The sequence below is a fragment of the Python bivittatus genome, unplaced genomic scaffold, assembly GCF_059951505.1.
Source record: "Python bivittatus isolate LINGU-HERP-01145 unplaced genomic scaffold, Pbiv_v1 ctg000700_np1212, whole genome shotgun sequence".
NCBI lineage: Eukaryota > Metazoa > Chordata > Lepidosauria > Squamata > Pythonidae > Python > Python bivittatus.
In genome coordinates this window covers 57,980,799-57,999,374 of record NW_028277098.1, presented here as the reverse complement: position 1 = coordinate 57,999,374, position 18,576 = coordinate 57,980,799, and the positions used below count along the sequence as shown (strand labels likewise).

The window sequence follows — 18,576 nt, the reverse complement described above, 5'->3', positions numbered from 1 at the left end:
ACAATGGTTAAAGGAACTTTGTATGTTTAGCTTATCGAAGAGGCGGCTACAGGAAGACATGATAGCATTCCTCCAATACATGAAGGGATGTCACAGGATAGAGGGTGTGGATTTATTCTCCAGAGCACCCAAGAGTAAAGAAAGAACCAATGGGCTGGAAGCTTTACAGTGAGAGATCCAAACTAAGGAGGAATTCCCTATGAGCGCTATTAAGCAGTGGGAAGTCCCACAAGCCAGACATTACTTCCTCCAATCTTGCCAAAGAGAGCTGTCCTTCTTAAATTACCCATTGCATCATGTGCTCAAGTATGTTTCTGCTTGCTCATGACTGCTTCAAAGGAGCAGTTAGTCTTTATTCAATCCAGAATGGGCTTGTTGGTTCTTGGGCTCTTACTAACCATTTTCAGATTGATATTTAGAAGGCAGCTATTGTCTTGCTCTTTATCAGTGTCCAGTTTTCACAACTATTCTGGTCTTTATAGATATGAGTAGTCCTCAAGTTACAACTGCAATTGGGGTCAGGATAACTATCACTAAGCAATGCGGTCGTAAAGCGCAATGCCATGTGACTGCATCGCTTAGTGACAGCAATCCAGGCAGGCCTGGTTGTTGTTCGAACCCAAGACGCATGGTCCTTAAGTGGGAAGCGAAAGGAGTCCCAGGTAAGGAGGGTGCCACGGGGGGGAGAGGCACTGGGCAGCCCAGAGCAGGCCACGTGCAAGTCAGGGGAGGGGGTGCTCAGTGTGGTGCAAGCTCAGAAATGATGCGGAAAGAGGGCGTGGGATGCGTATGTGGTGTGTGTACAATTGCAGGGATATCACATCAATGTATATTTTCTCCTGAAGTACAGAAATTTTCTGGATAGCTGGAGATACAAAGCATAAGTTGCTGAAATATTTACCACTAAGAGCTTATATAGAATATTAATTATCAACTGTTTTTCTACCTAATGTAAGAAGTGTCAGACCATAAGCAAAATCACTTGCATCTCAAATTGTCCAAAACTATTCCCTGGCATAATGACTCAGGACTAGAAAGTTTAGACTCCTTTTCTTCTATCCCACCCACAACCAGGAGTTGCATCATAGTAATATTCCAAACACTGTATGGAGGAAGAAAACTTCCAAAGCATATTGTTATGGATTAATGACCAGAGTGGCTAGGAACACTAAGGATGAGAGCAAGCTGGGAATTAAGTGTTAATAACAGAGGTTTGAAAGGTGATGGAAGGGACCACCCAGCCATGAGCAATGTAGATTTTGGGAAGAAGCATACCACCATAAATTATTACTATTTTAATAGAATCATCATAGTTTTAGCGCATGAAAATATGAGAAACCAATTATCAATATTTTATTCTAACAATGAACATGAAAAATTATTTGGGAAGTGCTACAAAGCATTTGTCCAGTATTTATGGGTTTTTCCCTGGCTCCATCTCCTTCCCCCCAATTTTAAGGTTGCAAATTTTAAAAAATTGTTGATGATTTGGGCAATGCAACTTCCACAGCTTATCAGAAAGGCATACATCTAAAAAAAATGGAGTTGTAGGTCCATTCCACTTTATCTGTCTGGTCGAGCCATTCCCGGTCTGGTTGGTACCATCATGGGCCTGGATGGAGGTCTCATCATTGGTGGCCCTGGCATCATTGGCATATGTCCTCCCATGGGTGGTCTCATTCCTGGTGCTACAAAAGCAGAGAAAACATCAAAACATAAAGGAATGTACTACTAATTTATAGCCCAATATGTCACAATGTTTATCAAAATTGTAGTGAAAAAGTCTCTTTCAATTTCTGTGGAGAAGTTTCTATGTTTTCTTTACATTTCGCAACACAAAAGCAAATTCCAAAAAAATATTATAGGTGGTTTCCAAGATCTTATAAATCTCTGCAGAACCAACATATTGTTTCATATCCTTGCACAAGGATGCATATCTATGTGTTCTTTCAAATAATATCCCTCTCTATCTGTGGCTACTTACATTCTATTATGCACTTTTCTTAAGGTCTTCCTCAAGAGATTTTCAGTGCAAATACAAAGAACTTCACAGGGAAGGCAACAACAAGAAAGCTACATTCTATGAATGGAACCCTCTTTGACAGAGAAGATATTCAGACCCAAACTACTATTTTATACATTTATTTAAATTATGGTAATACATTATTTAAAAAACAAGCTCTAGATTGGATGTCTTCCATATCCTGATAATGCTCTCAAACGCCCAGAATTACAGTTTGCCACACCCATATATTTTAGGAGGCTGCAATGCAGGAAGTTGGTGTATGGAGAGGGACATTGCTGTGAGTGTGCTGGGTTGCTGCAGTGAACGGTTGCCATTTTCTGGCTTCAGAGGGAGAAAAGGGGTGAAGACGTCAGCTGGAACCTTCCCCAGGAGAAGCAAAGAACCAGACGGAGGGACGTGCTTCACCCAAAACAGACAGCCCTGTGAGGTAGACCAGATTAAGAAACAGATACCATGTGGGCCTAAAGTTATTATTACTAAAGTTATCATAGCTATAGTAACAGAATCTTGCAAGTCTGAATGTGCCTCCCCTCCTCTCTCTTTTATTTTCATGTGAATTGAGGGCGGGGGGGGGGCTGTCTGAGGTGGTTCATAAATCTCTTTTTTGGTATGGTCTCAAGCCACATTAATCTGACTGTTGTCTTGATAGCGGATCTTCCTTTTGTTCATCAAGGCCATCCTTTAGACTCTATAGGAAAAGAGGGAGAAAGCTGTCTGGAAACCCCAGGAAAACCTCAGACCTGGAAGGGCTGGGCAAAAGACCCAGAGAGAGGCGCATCTCACAACATTAACATAGAGGGAAGGCTGTCGAAGCATGGAGAAAGTTTCTGAGAAAGTTTATAAGCATGCACTAAATTAAATCAGCCAATTTCCTTCTTGTCTCTCTCAGTGAAAAGCTGAGGGAAAGAGAGAAGCAGAAAGGAGGGAGTTAGTAGCTAAGTAACAGAGTGGATGGTTGCTAGCAAATAGCTCTGGGACAGAGGTAAAGAAAGTGAGGAGGGAGGAAGAGGCTTTGGGAATGACTTAGAAAAGGATGTTTCACTGGATCTTCAAAAGAAACTGGTTAAAAATTTAAAAGGGAAATACAGATGACAAACCAAGAGAATGACCTGGATAATTTTTTTCTTTATTGGATTTACAAAAGGGGCTTCCTGAAGCTTTGAAGAACTCTGTGCGATGGGACAAAGAAGTAATGAAGAGAAATCAAATCCATTGTACACAATATTTGAATGAACTAAACTTTAAGACTGTCAGAAGTAAAAGGAATATAAAGTTGGTTTATTTGATCAAGGGTAAAATAAGATATGTTGTTACTTCTGTCAACCCTTTATGAACTTTCTGCTGACACCAGGACTGAAAAGGTGATGTTTTATGGATTTTATAGATAAGAGATGGGATATAGGATGAAGAGATAAATGTAACCTTAGAGGGGTGTAAAGTCACTAAATTTGTTTACTTGTTGTGATGAAGGTTGGAAGTTGTTTCTTTATATATTTCTTTTCTCTTTATTATATTCTTACTTCTCCTTTTTTTCACCTTTAACACCTTCTCTTTTCTTTAAGTTTAGTTTGTATATAGATTTTATTTGTATTATCTATATCTATATATCAAGAGCTATTGCTCCATTACAACTGCCTCAACCAATTTTCTATATGCTCTGTCTTGCTATCAATAGTCTACTCAGATTATTCTGAAATAAAACAAACTCTTCTAAAGCTTTTATTGCATGTTTATTACCTAGGAAGCCCTGGTAATGGCCTAAACCCAGAGCATGAAAGATCAAGAACAAGAAAAGAACAAGAAAAATTGTTGATACCTCTTTAGAATATACTAAAAAAAATGTGTCTTCTTCTTTTCAGAATCCCACCCAATAATTGAAATAGCAAAACAAGGTTAAGGATTATAAGACAAATAGAGAGGCAAGAAGGAAAGAAGGAAGGAAGGAAAATATAAGAAAGAAAGAAAGAAAGAAAGAAAGAAAGAAAGAAAGAAAGAAAGAAAGAAAGAAAGAAAGAAAGAAAGAAAGAAAGAAAGAAAGAAAGAAAATATCCCATAAAGTTTTAGCCTAAACTTCCTTCCTTCTCTAAACATAAATAAATTATATCACAATTTAATAACTGAGAGAAGCTAGTAAAGTAATTGAAAATAACTTCAAATAAAGATGCCTGAAAATAATTATTCTAGAAAAGAAATACTGGAAGTTTCTCCTCTAATCCTTATCTTTATTTCTAAACTTTCTAGGTCATCCTTCTGTAATGGCACTGGCATACTCCTCTGTCTTTTTCATGGGAATTTCCTGTGGTAATCCATAATATACCAGTTCTTCTTCTGCTATGGCACAGTACAAATCTTGATCCCTGATAGATGTCATTATCCATCTTTTAATATGCAGGTTTGTGGTTCCAGAAAAAGGATGTAATGTAGAACACCTAGTCCTTTATTATACACATCTTCAGAATAGAAGAAAGTAAGCATTTAACCTACCAGGTCCAACTGGCATCATTCCTGGAGGAGGTGGTCCCATCATGGGCATCATTGGAGGTCCACCCATATGGGGTGCTGGCATCATACCAGGCCGTGGTGGACCAGCTAAAGTACAAAAAACAAATATGTTAATCAGTCTTGTACATCAGTTCAATAATTCAGAAAATGTACAGGTAGTCCTCAACTTACAACCATTCATTCAGCGACTGTCTGAAGCTATGACAGTGCTGAAAAAGGAGACTTAAGACTGGTTCTTGAAGTTATGGCCATCCCAGCACCCCTGTGATCACATGTCGTCACTAAGCAATGCGGTCGTGCTTTATGACAGCATCACTCAGTGAAGGAAATTCTGGTCCCAATTGTCATCGTTAAGTCTTTAACAAGACTACTTGTTAAAACATTTTAGTTTTGTAAAGTTTATGTACAAATAGCAAGTGCCTACTGGATCATAACTTATTAAGAACAGGAGGAATGTTCTTTAAAATGAATAACCAACTAATATTAAAATAAAAATAGTATGCTATTCTACTAAGAGATTTCCATATAATAGATTTATCAGAGATAAAATACCAATATTCATACATACGGATATTAGGTGGTGGTGGTATCATTGCTCCCCCAGGGGGAGGAGCAGAGAATGGGGTAGGTGGGATTTTGCCTTGCTGAAATGCAGCCGCTGTATTAATGAGAAAAAAGGGGGAGATATATACATATTAATTAACAGAATACTGGAAAATTATTTTTTTCTAATCTTTGTACAAAATATACAGTGCAACTGTGTAAAGTTCTCAAATCATTCACCTTTTCAGATTTACAATTGTCTGGATTTATTTCTCTCAGAGAAAATATTTAATTTCAAAAGCAGTTCTGTCAAATTCATCAATTTTAAGGGATCATATTTTCAAGTATAAAAATAAGAGAATACCACATAATACACAAACACTTTTTCCAGTGCAGGTTGATACATATTCTGTGAGACTTATTCCCAGCTAAGTTTAAAATCCCAAATATATTTACTAGCAAGCTGCAGTGAACACATTAGGATCAACTTCCATGTAAATATGCATGAAAAAACTGAAAGCAGTGAATGAATAAAATAGAGTTGCTTTCCAAAACCTCAAACAAGTTTGCCAATGTGTTCAGCAAATTTCAAATTAAAAGGAATAATTTTCTAAATACTTTAAAAGAAACGAAACCAAATAATTGTATCAGTTCAGTAGCAAGAGTACTGAATATTGCTTATAAAATACTAGCTATATCAAGGGTTTGCTTTTAGGTATTTTTCCACTATAATAGAACATTTATTCCTAAACAACACAGCCTATAAACGTTAAGAATCCAAGTTTCTACTACAGGAAGCTGTGGAAAGCATGGATCGTCTATAGAAGCTATGCAACAAGGTAAGGAAAGCATGTAGATTATGGCTTCTGAAATTCTTCCCAACCCCTTAATAGCAGTAATATTCTGGGTTATGTAACCAGCAAGGAGAGCTTAAAATGGAGGAGCTGGTGAGAGTCCAAGTTACTACCCAAATGCCTTTATCATAGGGAATGCAATGAAAGTCCATTGGAATTGGGTGGCTAATAAAGTCAAATAAATAAATAAATAAAATTATTTATTTATTTCTCATCAGCTCTCAGCTAGATCCAGCCTATTTTCAGAGTCTAGATTTCTTTTGCCACTTCTCCCCAACACTTAATTTGGTCCTATTCTTTATGGACCAAATTTATGTGCACCATAAATTGTCCACCAGTTTATGGACAGTTATTCTGCTGTCAAACACAATCCTGAACATATTTATATAATTTCTTTCTATCACTCGGTGTGATTAGAAAAAAATAAAAAGGTCTAAATAGTGCTCTGCGCTTCATGCCAGAGCTTCAAGATTGATAAATACAAAACAATACTTGAATGAATAAGACTTACTTGTTTTATCAATCAGGCTCTGTGCTTGTTCTTCCATCCATTTTTGATAATAATCTTTCACATTCTCTTTATGTTTCCTGCCACTGCAATGGGTTTTCCTCACAGATGGCTGGAAGAAAAAAAAACCCATTACTCTCCAAGCACCCATTACACTTATCAATCCAAGATTTATCTCCAATACATATTTCTGGTCACAAAGTAGCTTCCTAATAAATTCTCACTTAGCTTTTTAAATTTGCATTCATATTACATAAGTTCCATTTCCCTCTCTCATTGCCTTAATTATAACTGCAGTTAAGCACATATTTAAATAGTTGCAGCATGAGTATCTAAATTAATTCATTCTCCTGATCAGATCACTTCTTTGCAAATGAACACCTTCCTACAAAAATATTAAATGATCAGCTTTAAGTTTTATTTAATCTAAGGAATATAATTAGAAATAATACTTGAGTGGAAAAATAATTTTAAATTCCTGATCATAACACTGTGAAGCTTTCTACTTACAGAGTCATGGGTGAGGTAAGTATCACAATAATCACAATAAAACCTGAAAGACAAAACAAATATCCATAGGAAGTAGGAATAATTGCTGCTAACTTCAGTCAGCCAACTAATTTAGTTCTCTGCTTTTACAGTAAAAAACTATTAGTTATATTTTCTTCAAAAATATTAATGTTCAGTTGTATTTGTTTCAATTATCATGGCTATATCTGTGTGTATGAAGCAGTTCCATCAATAGCCTCTCCATAATGGTTTAGCAGTCCTAAAGATAAGATTTAGGAGAAAAAAATGTATATCTCATGTTTCTATAAATGAACAAAAATATGTGCATCAGTTAAGATCAGCAGTTTTAACAGCCAAGATCTAGCATTGTTAGACACAGCTCCTGGTTCTGGAAACATCAATCACACACAATTCACTTCAAGACATAGCCAAAATGGAAAGAGGCCTGCTATTAATATCTAATGCACTTGACAGTCAAGGACATTTATTTTCTTTTTTCCAAAAAGCGAGGTGGGGGGATAAACTTCAACTACAAATACTGGGGGGGAAACTAAAGCAATACTCAAACAGAAAGCAATTTCGCCAAGCAATAAGAAACACTATTCGTATTACAGAATCTGCTTTTTGCTTCTCTTTCAGAGCACATTTTCCCACCCACCAGTCCTGCGTTCATCGATCCCTTCCTCTCCCTGCCACCCACCACTTTTCATCCCTAAGCTCTCCAGTTCACTCACTTCGGCATGTTGCTTCCAGGCGATGCGCTTCCGGTCACCCAAAACGTTTATAGGAAATGACGTTTTTGTTGCGCGACTTGGTTTTACATACATAAACAGCGCTTCTGTTCTTCTATCGGTGCGACTTTGTCGGGTTATACAAAGAGCTGCCTCTATGGCAAACACTTTGTCGCAGGTGGAAAGTACTCAGCGATTATCACTCGTTGTACCTAAATGATATATGTGGCGCTGTACAAGTTGCGGAGGAATAGGTTTCTCCATCATATTCCTCTTTGTTTACTCCTTTCATGAACCCGTGGGTGTTTTGAAGTTCAATTTCCCTCATTCCCCATCAGGACAGTAATTGTGTGGGAACTGTAGCTCCCCCATTTCGGAGTACAGCTGGTTTATAGTTTACAGTTCAATATAAAGAAATGGAGCAGGGAGATTTGAAGTGCGAGTCCGGAGGGAAGAACTACTATAGAGTCCTTGGAGTCTCTCCTCTTTCGGAAGAACTCTCTTCTGTCGGAAGAACTATCAGTTGCATTATTTAAGCTCACTATAATAGGGTTTTGAGATTCAAGAGTTGTACCGAGTTAGTTGATCATGGATCGATTGGGTTATGCCCTATCGGTGATGTAATTCCCCCCCCCCCCAATTGTAGAACTAAGGGCTCTTGCTCCTTTTTTGTCTGCCATTATTGTTAAAAATCTCATGTCCAAATAGATTTTGCCTGTGGTAGACATATTGATTGGTGCAATAGTGTAGTTGTGATTACACTGGGAGCACAAATTTGCACAGGCAACTGTAAACTCTAATTGATAACCTTAACTCTAACCCATTTGGTGGGGAAAAAAGTGAGACAGCTGAAATAAGCAGATTTAATCAACTGGTGTGCAAAACTCATTGGCAGGTAAAAAAGGAACAAAAGCCAAACTAAATACATATAAAATTGTGGGCAAGCCTTTCAAACCTCCACATTTCTTTACCCAGCATATCTTAACAATATGGAGGTGGAGAAAAGGTTGGAAAATCCCTTACTTTTGCTAATGTTGAACCCTTTCAGGACTGGAGTAGAAGCCAGAATAGAACATGCCAGAATGGTCATTTTTAAAATAACACTGATACCAGAAATTCTGGGATAAGTTAGGTATAAGTGAGAACAATATTTAAAACATCTTTCAATATTATACTTTAATACTTAACACCTGGAAGCCATCCAGAACAGAATAACCAGTGACATCAATTTCCAAGTGAATCAAACCAGCCAAATTCACCAGAAACACAGAAGTAGAAAGGATTAAAGCATTAAGATCCAAAAACTTCAAGAACAACTATGTTCTACTCCCTGTTGCAACCAACATTTCATATTTCAGAAAGCATTGACAGTCACCCAACACTAGAAGGATGATGTAGTAAACCCTGGATCTTCCACAACGTCTTTCTACCCATTTGGGGATTTTTGAATATTGCCTTCGACAATACATTTTTGAAATAACTGGCCAAAATACTGACTTCTCAGCCAGCCAATATTGGGGCTCTTTCTTATGCTTTCCTCCTGTTCATGAGTTCAAATGCTAACATTACTGCATTCCCCCACAATCTTATCTTGCTATTTAGGCCAGGCAGTGGGCAACCATATCAATCTCCCCCCCGCACTTCCAATTGGTTGGCTTGGCATTAGTTAATATGTAGTTATAATTCTTATGGCGTTGGTATTTGCATTATGCTATACATGAGGCTGCCCTTGAAGACCATCCGGAAGTTACAGCTGGTTCAAAATGCAGCAGTGAGAGCAGTAATGGCCAGTACTCGTCCCCATATGTCACTGCTACTATGCAAGTTGCATTGGCTATCAGTTGGCCCTAAGGTGATGGCTGTTACCTTTAAAGCCCTTCTGTACATTTGGGCAGAGTGGGTATGCTCCAGGTCCCTTCTGTTAAATGTTACCATCTTATGGGACTTAGGAAGTGTGCCTTTTCTATCACAGTCACCACCCTCTGGAACAGCATCCCTCCAGAAATACAGATGATGCCCATTCTTCTGGGGTTCTGAAAAGCTTTAAAACTTGGTTTGGTCCCTGGTGTAGGGTAAATGTGTTGGGGGAGGTTATTGTCATGTTATGTTTTACAGTATAGTGGTTGTTTTAGTTTGGGTTGTCTTATTTTGTTTATATTTTTAATTGTTTCAACTTTGCATTAGATTTTGTAAGCCACCCAGAGTCTAGTGGAATCTAATATATGGGATACAAATATATACTTATTTAGCATTTTAGTCAAATAATAATGCAAATAGTGATGCACTTACCTTGTATATAAAATTGTTTACTTGGAATGAATTACTTTTTGTTACTAGTCATGTAGCTACTATTTAGTGTTAGCAATTTAACTGCTTAACAATGAATCAGATGAATTAATTTGGAATACTTAACTTGGCATATGTTTCTTTATATAATTTATCCACCGCTTCAATTCCAGTGAACTCTAGGTGGCTTACAGATATTAGTCATATGTAACAGTAATAAATATAGCAAATTACACTTTATCATTAAAACTGAGTGAGAGCTTATTCATACTTCAAATATGAACTTCCACAATTGTTCAGCACAATGATTTATATAACAAACAAAATATTTAATCATTTATATGTTTATATTTATACTTTGGGTTTTTTTACTTTGCATTTATTTATAAATAATTACATGCACTGCCAATCCTTGTTTTTTTTTTTTAAGTGAAAATGTTAATTTGCTTTGTGTGATCAGTTCAAACTGGCCTGTTTGGCAAACCCAGATTATAATAAACCAATTACTGGACTCTTGTAAATATTTATGCACCATTACTTAGGAATAAGAAGCCTCACTAAATTTAATGGAACTTATTTCAGTTTAAACTGTATCAATTACCATAAGCTCTAAACATGTACTTATTTTATTTTTCTATGTCACAGTTAGGAATTTCACTGTGAAAAAAAAAGAACAGCCTTATTAATGACTAATAAACAAATTTGAGTGTGCAGTAAAACAGATGTACAAGTAGGTTTTCTAGATGGTTTGCTGTACATTAGCAATGGTTACTCTCATACTGTACTTTATAGAAAATAAAATTAAAACTTAATGATAAAAGATTGGTAACTTTTTTTTATGTTATGGTCTCATGTTTCTCAACTACAAAACATGAGTATTCATTTGTCTATAATGAGGTTTCCATTCAGCTTTTTTGTATCAGCCATGTCTGCCATGAAATACAAGATGCAACTGATTTCATAAGGTGCAGTTATCTGAACCAGTTTCTCAGCCATCTTTGTGGTAACCATGTATCCCATTCTTTTTAAATGTTGACCTATCCAGTGGCTCAGTCAGAAGAGGGAGGGGGAGGAAGAAAGAGACCATAACAATGAAACAAATTTTGTTGTTTGTTAGGCTTCCATCTCTGCGTCCAAAGGCCAGAAGCAAGTGTTCCCTTCCAGGTTCAGGCAAAATAGAAAAGGTGGGGTTAATTGAGAGATGGGCTCCAGTAGCCTATAATGTACTTTGCAAGTAAGAACTATGGTGATGGCCTAAGAGTTATGTGTTTGAATCCCTGATTTATAGAAATTCTCTCACACTTGTAGGATATAAAATATGATTCAGGAAGTGTAATTGATAACTGAATGAACTGCTAATTGCCCTCTTATTTGCACCTGACTCTGATTCACTGAGCTAAATGTCCTTCCTGTCCAAACAGAGAAAAAAACAGGACGCAACACAAAATACAGTAGAACCACAAGTATTTCTAATGACCTTCATTCACACACGGAAGCTAGAAATCCCACTGGACTCCGGGAAAGTCCCCGAGCAACCACAGGCAGGCTCAGTGCGACCTAAGGTTACTACTGTAGCTCAAATGTTTAAAAAAGTAAAGTCTCTCTTGAGCAGAACTCAGTTCCTGGGGATTTCGTGAACCTAACTGTCGGGTTTTCTCGGCAGCAAAAGGGAAGTAGTTTGTCACTGTCCCTTCCCAAGGAACCGTTTGAACTTCGCCCAGTCTACAGCCCTAGTATTCCCGGCCAGTCTTCCGTCCTAACTAAGCCCAACTCTACACAGCTTCCGAGCCCATAGAACTTCAGCCAGGGTTTGTCACCAACTGAGGCCCAGCGTGAAAAAAATTCGCTCTAAAATCAGCTCGCCTAACCTCTTTGCTCTTACTACATTGAGATGTTTGTATTTTGATCCCTCGAGACTGACGTCACCACGTTTGTGAAATCATGGTACGTGCTGACGCTACGCCACGGCGTCGGCGTGCTTTGCGTGCTGTTCGCTCGCTCGTTCTCCCTCCCCCCCCATGCAGCTTTGAGCAGGCGGCAGTGGCGGCTCACGGGCAGCCCGGGGCCTAGTGGAAGGGGCCGGGCTGGCGCGGGAAGAAGGGGTCGCGCCGCCATGGAAGGGATGGACGTGGATCTGGACGCCGAGCTGATGCAGAAGTTCAGCTGTCTGGGAACCACCGATAAGGACGTACTCATTGGCGAATTTCAGCGGCTCCTTGGCTTTCAGCTCAGCCCGGCTGGCTGCGCCTTCTTCCTGGACATGACGAACTGGTACACCGCTGGGAGGAGTGGGACGGGATGGGACCAGCGACGGGTAGTTGGAGAAGTGGGGAGGGCGGTTGCCCCGACGTGCTTTCTTGGGTGGGCTGAGCGAAGAGGTGGGAAACTCACTTTGCCAGGCCCAACTTGTTCGTCCGAGCCCCTCACTCGGGCTAGGGAAGTTATCCCGCTAAAGGAGCGCGGTCGAGGATTTGTCCACGGACTTACCCTGTGGGTGAGGAGTAATGTCAGGTGGAGCAGCTCTGTCAGATGTAAACAACCTTGATGTGACGCTTCTTCACTTGCAGGACAAGTCATACAGGTGCAGTCACCTTATCTGTAAAGGCGTCGTGTGAGGCCTTCTTTCATGTCTGATCAGGCTTCCTATTGGGTTCAAGTCCCGGTTTTTGTTCTACACATTTTAAAGTCTGTTCCTGGTAACTGGCTCCATCACATTGCGGGTTGTTTTTATCGTCTATTACTCAACCCAAAGACAACATTCTTCAACCTTTAAAAAATTTTTTTAAAATCTATACAGGCTGTAGTGGTATTTTGATAAAATGTGATTTATGGTTTCTGTGTAGGATTTTTTTCTTAATACTAATTCTTTTTTATTTGACCAGAAGATACATTCATAGTATAGTGAATGTAATCTTTTATTGCCTTATAATGTTTCAGTTTAGAAAATATAACATGCTGTTCTGTGTGCTCCTTCCTCTAATGTGGCCCATTTCTTTTCTTTTAGATTTGGAGTTAATCATATTTTGATTTCTTCTGCTTATAGAATCTTTGTGTATGTTTTTGCTTTCCCTTTGTATTGCCCCCAGCAGTATAATGAATCATTGAAGAAGTAAGGCTTGCACCCTGATCCAAGCCTTTTTTTTTTTTGTCAATGAAATCACAGTTACCATTAGTGATAAAAGAAATTGCCTATAGTTTTGGCTGATTATATCTGTGCAAGCCACATTCTCGAAACTTTTGATCGGTTTTAATAACCACCTGTTTATTACAGAGCTTCTAGTCTACAGGTTTGTAAACAGACATTTTAAGAAGCTATGCGTAGTGTTTGTGAATAGAGATGGTGTAAAGTCAGGGCATGTTTTCAACATGTGAACTTTCTCTTATATTCTTGGTCAAATTTCTACTGTCTCTCCCTCATATATAATGTTATTTGACTTTTATACAAATCATATATCTGCAAACTGTTACAATCAGTGATTGATTATGTGCCATCAATTTAGTGTCAACTTAGCAATCACATACTGTAGATATTTGGCTGCAGGTGGTGATCTTGACTGATCTCAAAAAAACAAAACAAACATGGATGGTGAGACCTTAGTATTTTGATGGGAGTCTGCCAGGATATCCCAGGGATGTTGATTAGAATGGGAAGTTGGAAAAAATATACCATCAGAAAGTAATGGCAAACCAGTCCATATCATTATTGAGAAAACAACATGCATGTAATTATGTAGTTACTTGGAGTTGAGCACATGTCAAGCAAGTCTTCCCTTTATTTCACAAAGAACTAGAGTTCAAGCAGCATAGTGAAATAAGTAAACAAAAATTGTTTTGGTCCCAGTTCAAGCTTCCTTGGAAATAAGTCAATTTGAAATTAAGGAGACTTACTTGTAGAGCAGCATTATTAGAACTGGGCTGTAAAAAGGTTTTTTAATCTGATCAATAGCAATTCCTTAGTGAATTTTATTGTATATTTTTTCCAAAGATCTTGAGTTGGTTTACTGGAAATTCCTACCTTAGTGCTGACAACAAATATATGGTGGTATAGTTGAACTGAAATTTGAGTTTAGTTGTGACATATGGCAGAGGTGGTAAACATAACTGGAATGTACCGCTTTAAAGTACAGGTTAGAACTCACATGTCTGCATGGTGTTCCTTTAAAAGAGGATTTCTACATGTGAAAAGCAAGGGAGAAATATATGCTGGAAATGTTTAACCTTAACATCTAAGCTACATTGTCATGTGACATCTCCCCAACTTGCACTCTTAAGTAGTACATTGCAGAAAGAAGGGTGCTAGCTCATCTGTGTGATAGCTTTGTGCAAGGTTATCCAATCAGCTTTTGAGCCAGAGTCTTGAATCTAGATTTCACAAGGCCTTGTTATCCCACATGGTTCAAAATTCATAAACCCCATAAAAAATGCCATAACATTGGGAATTTCCGTAGATCTATTGCACCAACATGTAGTAAATAGAGAATTGTTGCAGCATAATGTATGGTGTCTTTCAGAATCTGTTTCAATATTTAAGTGTATAAATATGGATTCTGTACTGTGTCTGTTGGTAATGTGTGGCCACTTCTGAGTGAGGATATATTGCAAAGAGTTTTGATGACAGAATAACATGATCATATATATGAAAAAACAAGCATTTAATATTTTGGCTGCATTTATATTTTAAATAAATCAGGTGACTTCATATGCATTAATAATGCAGCGGGGGAAAGTAATGCACCAAGAGAGGGGATATTAAACTCCTTGGACATTTTATTTATTTATTTAAACATTTATTTAGCATAGAGTAATCTTCTCATCTACATTTCATTACCTAGGCTGTATTTACTCTTCTGTTTTGTATCACCTTTCCCCCTGGTGTTTGGGGGAATATTAAAATACTTAGCAACCAGTGAAGAGAAGCATCCAGTGTTGATATTCCTCTTACCAAATTTTGAACACATTTAATAGATGTTTGAATATGTTCAAACTTTATATACAAACATTTCTTTCTGTTCTTGGAAAAGGAATGGTGCACTATGCCATATAAGTTTCAAGTAGACTATGCAGTACCTTTTAAATAAATATTCCTAGTATACACGAGTGAATGAACGTGGCTTCAGTGTTAACTTCTCCATTTTAACAAGTGTCATATTTTCCTTCTTACTGTGTTTATTATAATCTTATCTCTTCCTGGAGTTCTTCACTTGAAGAACTGTTAGTTGATAAAAATAGAATTAGTTGATAAAAATAGCAACATCAAAGCTTGGTTCTAGTACTGTAGCATACCTTCAAGTCTATGGTCAGGTATGTTATGATACCTAGCTATGTTCTGGTGTGAAAGAATAGAACAGAGGTAGATGTTTGTGCAGCAGTTCTAATGTTTGGACTTACATGGTGTGCATAGTCATGGGTGTCTGTGCTCCCAGTTTTGCTCCTAGCTTTAAATTAGTGCGTGCTTCTGTGATTTTTTTTTTTTTTTACTGCATCAGCTTTCAATTATATTTTATTCATTAAGGCTCTGCAAATCATCTGAAAAATATACTTTGCAACGTGCAGGAGTGCATACAGAATACCTATTTTTGAATAATTAAAGCAGCCTTGTCTTTACAATATCTCACATAGCTGTTCTGCTCACTATTCCCAACTACTGTATCTCCATGTATAATATCCACGCACAGTTGCTTTGTTTTGCTTTTTCCTATCAAAGAAAAGTGGCTGTACACATATACACACGTAGAGGCAGCCAGGAGTTTGGAAAATGACACGGTTGCTTTAGTGATTCAAAGGGAAGAACTTTGTATGTACTCCCTTGCAATATAAAGCACCTCTTTCAAAAATTTTATACAGCCATATCATTCATACTTACTGTATTTTATCATTGTTTAGAACATTGTGTCACCTGTTGGATGAGGGGAAGGAATAAATGCTATCTTTCCTAATGTGCTAACTTTCTTTTGGCACCAACACACAAATATACCTTTCTTCTGTTTTTTATATATATATATATATATAGAGAGAGAGAGAGAGAGAGAGAGAGAGAGAGCGCCACTGTTCACATTAGTCTACTTCTTTTTCTATATGAAACTTCCATAAACTTCCATAATTGATCTGAATAGTCACTGTTGATACTAACCATATATAGCAGAGATGAGGAACCAAGTGGTCCTTCAGATGTTCCTGAATTCTTAGGATCCCTAGCTAGCATGATCAATGGTGAGAGATTCGGAATATGGTAGTTCATCAACATACAGAGTGCCACAGATTCCTCTTCCTTGATGTATGAGTTTTTCCAGATTCATTTGGCTTTATTAACAGGGGGTATTTTCAGATTCAGATGATTTTATCCAGTTTGATTTACTATTTTTCTCCTCAATTGATATAATTTATGTCACTTTCATCTAACTTCGTTGCTGCATCACCTTTCTTTGCTAAAGTTGTACTTTTTTCAGAATCACTAAAGCGGAGTAATGATTTTACAACCGTTGAGGGTGATGATCTCATAATTCTCTATGTTCTTATGCAGATAAAACACTGAGCAGTGCAATCATGTTTGTGTTTACTTGGAAGTAAGACTTGCTAGTTTCAGTTGTCCTGAGTAAGTAGGATATGTAGACTTAAATCATGGTCGTTGTTGCTGCTTTATATAAAACATCTGAATACCTGATGAAATATCAGTTATAAGCCAGATTGTGAATGATTTAAAGTGACTTTGTAAGTTATGGCTTTCATTAACCTTACTTGCACTTATCAAGTAAAAACAAATTCCCAACCTGGTCTCATCCAAAAGTGTTGGGTCTATAAGACCTTGTATTCTTACTAATTTGGAACAGAACAGATAATAAGTTCTGTTCAGACATATTTTGTCTGAAGCTTGCATATTCAGTAGGCTGATCTCATAAGTTTCTGTGCCCCTTCCTCAGCCTTGAATACCAGAATTATGGTGGGATGAATGAATTAGTTATAGAAGGGACACTTCCATTTAGGCTAGATTTTGAGCAGTTTCTCTGCTATTTACATTCTAGAACTCCTCAGAAGTCTTAGAAGAAACTTAAGAGACCATAAAAGGCTGGGGAGGAGGGGATGGGAAGAGATATAATATACGTTTTTTTCTGCTCTTAAAACCATTGTTTAGCTTATCAACATAAACTTTGTGTTCAGAGGATTATGTCTGAAGACAAGCAGAAAGACAACTGTCTTAACTACATTTAGGTAAAACTGACTGATGTGTCATCATAAAATCCATTCTTGATTCAACCAAAAATGCTAACATTCTTATCTTTAAATGGTTGTGTCTTCATTTACATAGAATTTTCCGGATAGAATTTAAATTTGAAATGCATAACAGTGTAAATATATAAAAAATCCTTTTCATTCAGGTGTATAATGGTGTATTAGCATAATAGAAATCTGGAACATCTGACCAATCATGGTGATGGCAAAAATGTGAAAGTAATTAAAAACAGGATTTGATGGTGCAACTTAAAATGTTCTACATTAGGAAAGTATGCTTAAACTAACTGTGTGAAAGAACATTCAGGAAGAACTGATGAACTAGCATTGGTCTTATATTCATGTTGACATAAAAAAATGCAGGTAGTCCTCAGTTAATGACTGCCCAGTTTAGCAATCATTTGAACTTACGATAGGGCTGGAAAAGTAGTTTTATGACCGGTCCTCAAACTTATGATAGTCGCAGTGTCCGCATGGTCACGTGATCACAATTCGGGTGCTTTGCAACTGGCATGCATTTATGATGGTTGCAGCACAATCGGCATCTGTGAGCTTCACAGTCAGCTTCCGACAAGCAAAGTCAATGGAGAAGCCAGCAGTAAGTCACAAGTCACAGTCATATGATGTCGTGCTTAACAACTGCAGCAGAACTGACATAAGTCTGGCACAGTCACGTGATGTTTCACTTAATTACCATGTCATTCAGCAACAGAGTTGCCAATCCCAATTGTGGTTGTTAACTGAGGACTACCTGTAATCCATAATTCTTTTGAAAGTGGCTGATTGTATTGTCATCAGTTTTGTGCCCCAATAGCTATACATTTTTTTTCTTACCCAGGAGTTGACTGAGTAGCTCAGTCAGTAGCTTGATTGAATAAGATTATTTAAGAGAAGTAAGTTATTTGTTATTGCTATTAAAGTATCACCATAATATATATTTTGACTGATACTGTAACTACACCCACTCCTTGTTTAGCAACCAAGTTCCATTCCAAAGACCAGGTCATTAAGTGAAATGGTTACTAAGTGAACATGTGACAGAGAGAAGATCACTGGTTGCTGCCATCTCATTCAGATAAAATTTTCTCGTACAACTGTGCCAGTGTTACTCTCACTCCATGCATTGTTGTCAGGTGCATGAAATTGGTCATCAGTGCATGTGTTGGTCGGAAAATGAATTTTTAATTACCATTTATTACTGTCATATTTGCAAATGGTCACTAACCAATGTAGTTGCTAAACGAGGAGTGGGTACATTAGAGTTATCCAAAATGTTTTTATACTGTGCTTAAATTTCCATGAGATTTACAGTAAACCACAGTATCTAGGTTCCAAGCCATCTTCATAAGCATAAATTCTAATCCCCTCAGAACAAATTATGAATTCCAT

General features: G+C 37.5%; 2 protein-coding genes across 4 annotated transcripts in view; one reads left to right on the top strand and one right to left on the bottom strand.

The window, feature by feature from the left end:
* Positions 1–1,329: 1,329 nt before the first annotated feature.
* Positions 1,330–7,779, bottom strand: SNRPC (small nuclear ribonucleoprotein polypeptide C). The gene is made up of 6 exons (XM_007426632.4): positions 7,678–7,779; positions 6,944–6,986; positions 6,437–6,545; positions 5,097–5,186; positions 4,511–4,615; positions 1,330–1,688 (listed from the first exon to the last, which is right to left on the bottom strand). The coding sequence occupies exons 1-6, from the start codon at positions 7,683–7,685 to the stop codon at positions 1,564–1,566; spliced, it is 480 nt and encodes a 159-aa protein (XP_007426694.1). The 5' UTR covers positions 7,686–7,779; the 3' UTR covers positions 1,330–1,563.
* A 4,174-nt stretch (positions 7,780–11,953) lies between these two features.
* ILRUN (inflammation and lipid regulator with UBA-like and NBR1-like domains) overlaps positions 11,954–18,576 on the top strand; it is a 54,282-nt gene continuing 47,659 nt past the window's right edge. For 2 of the 3 annotated variants that reach the window (XR_015793467.1, XR_015793466.1), the window contains exon 1: positions 11,955–12,231. Coding sequence is in view for 1 of the 3 variants with exons in the window: in XM_088128490.1 (XP_087984616.1) it covers positions 12,074–12,231 (158 nt within the window). In the remaining 2 variants the exon portion in view is untranslated. Of the gene's footprint in view, positions 12,232–18,576 lie in introns of all 3 variants that reach the window. The other variant, XM_088128490.1, reaches the window with a different exon arrangement.

What these genes read in the sequence shown, in the direction of transcription:
- SNRPC (XM_007426632.4), bottom strand. An exon ending in ACCACCACCACCTAATATCC is followed by an intron (nt 4,616 to 5,096) that starts GTATGTATGAAT and finishes TTTGTACTTTAG; the next exon opens with CTGGTCCACCACGGCCTGGT. An exon ending in AATGATGCCAGTTGGACCTG is followed by an intron (nt 1,689 to 4,510) that starts GTAGGTTAAATG and finishes CTGCTTTTGTAG; the next exon opens with CACCAGGAATGAGACCACCC.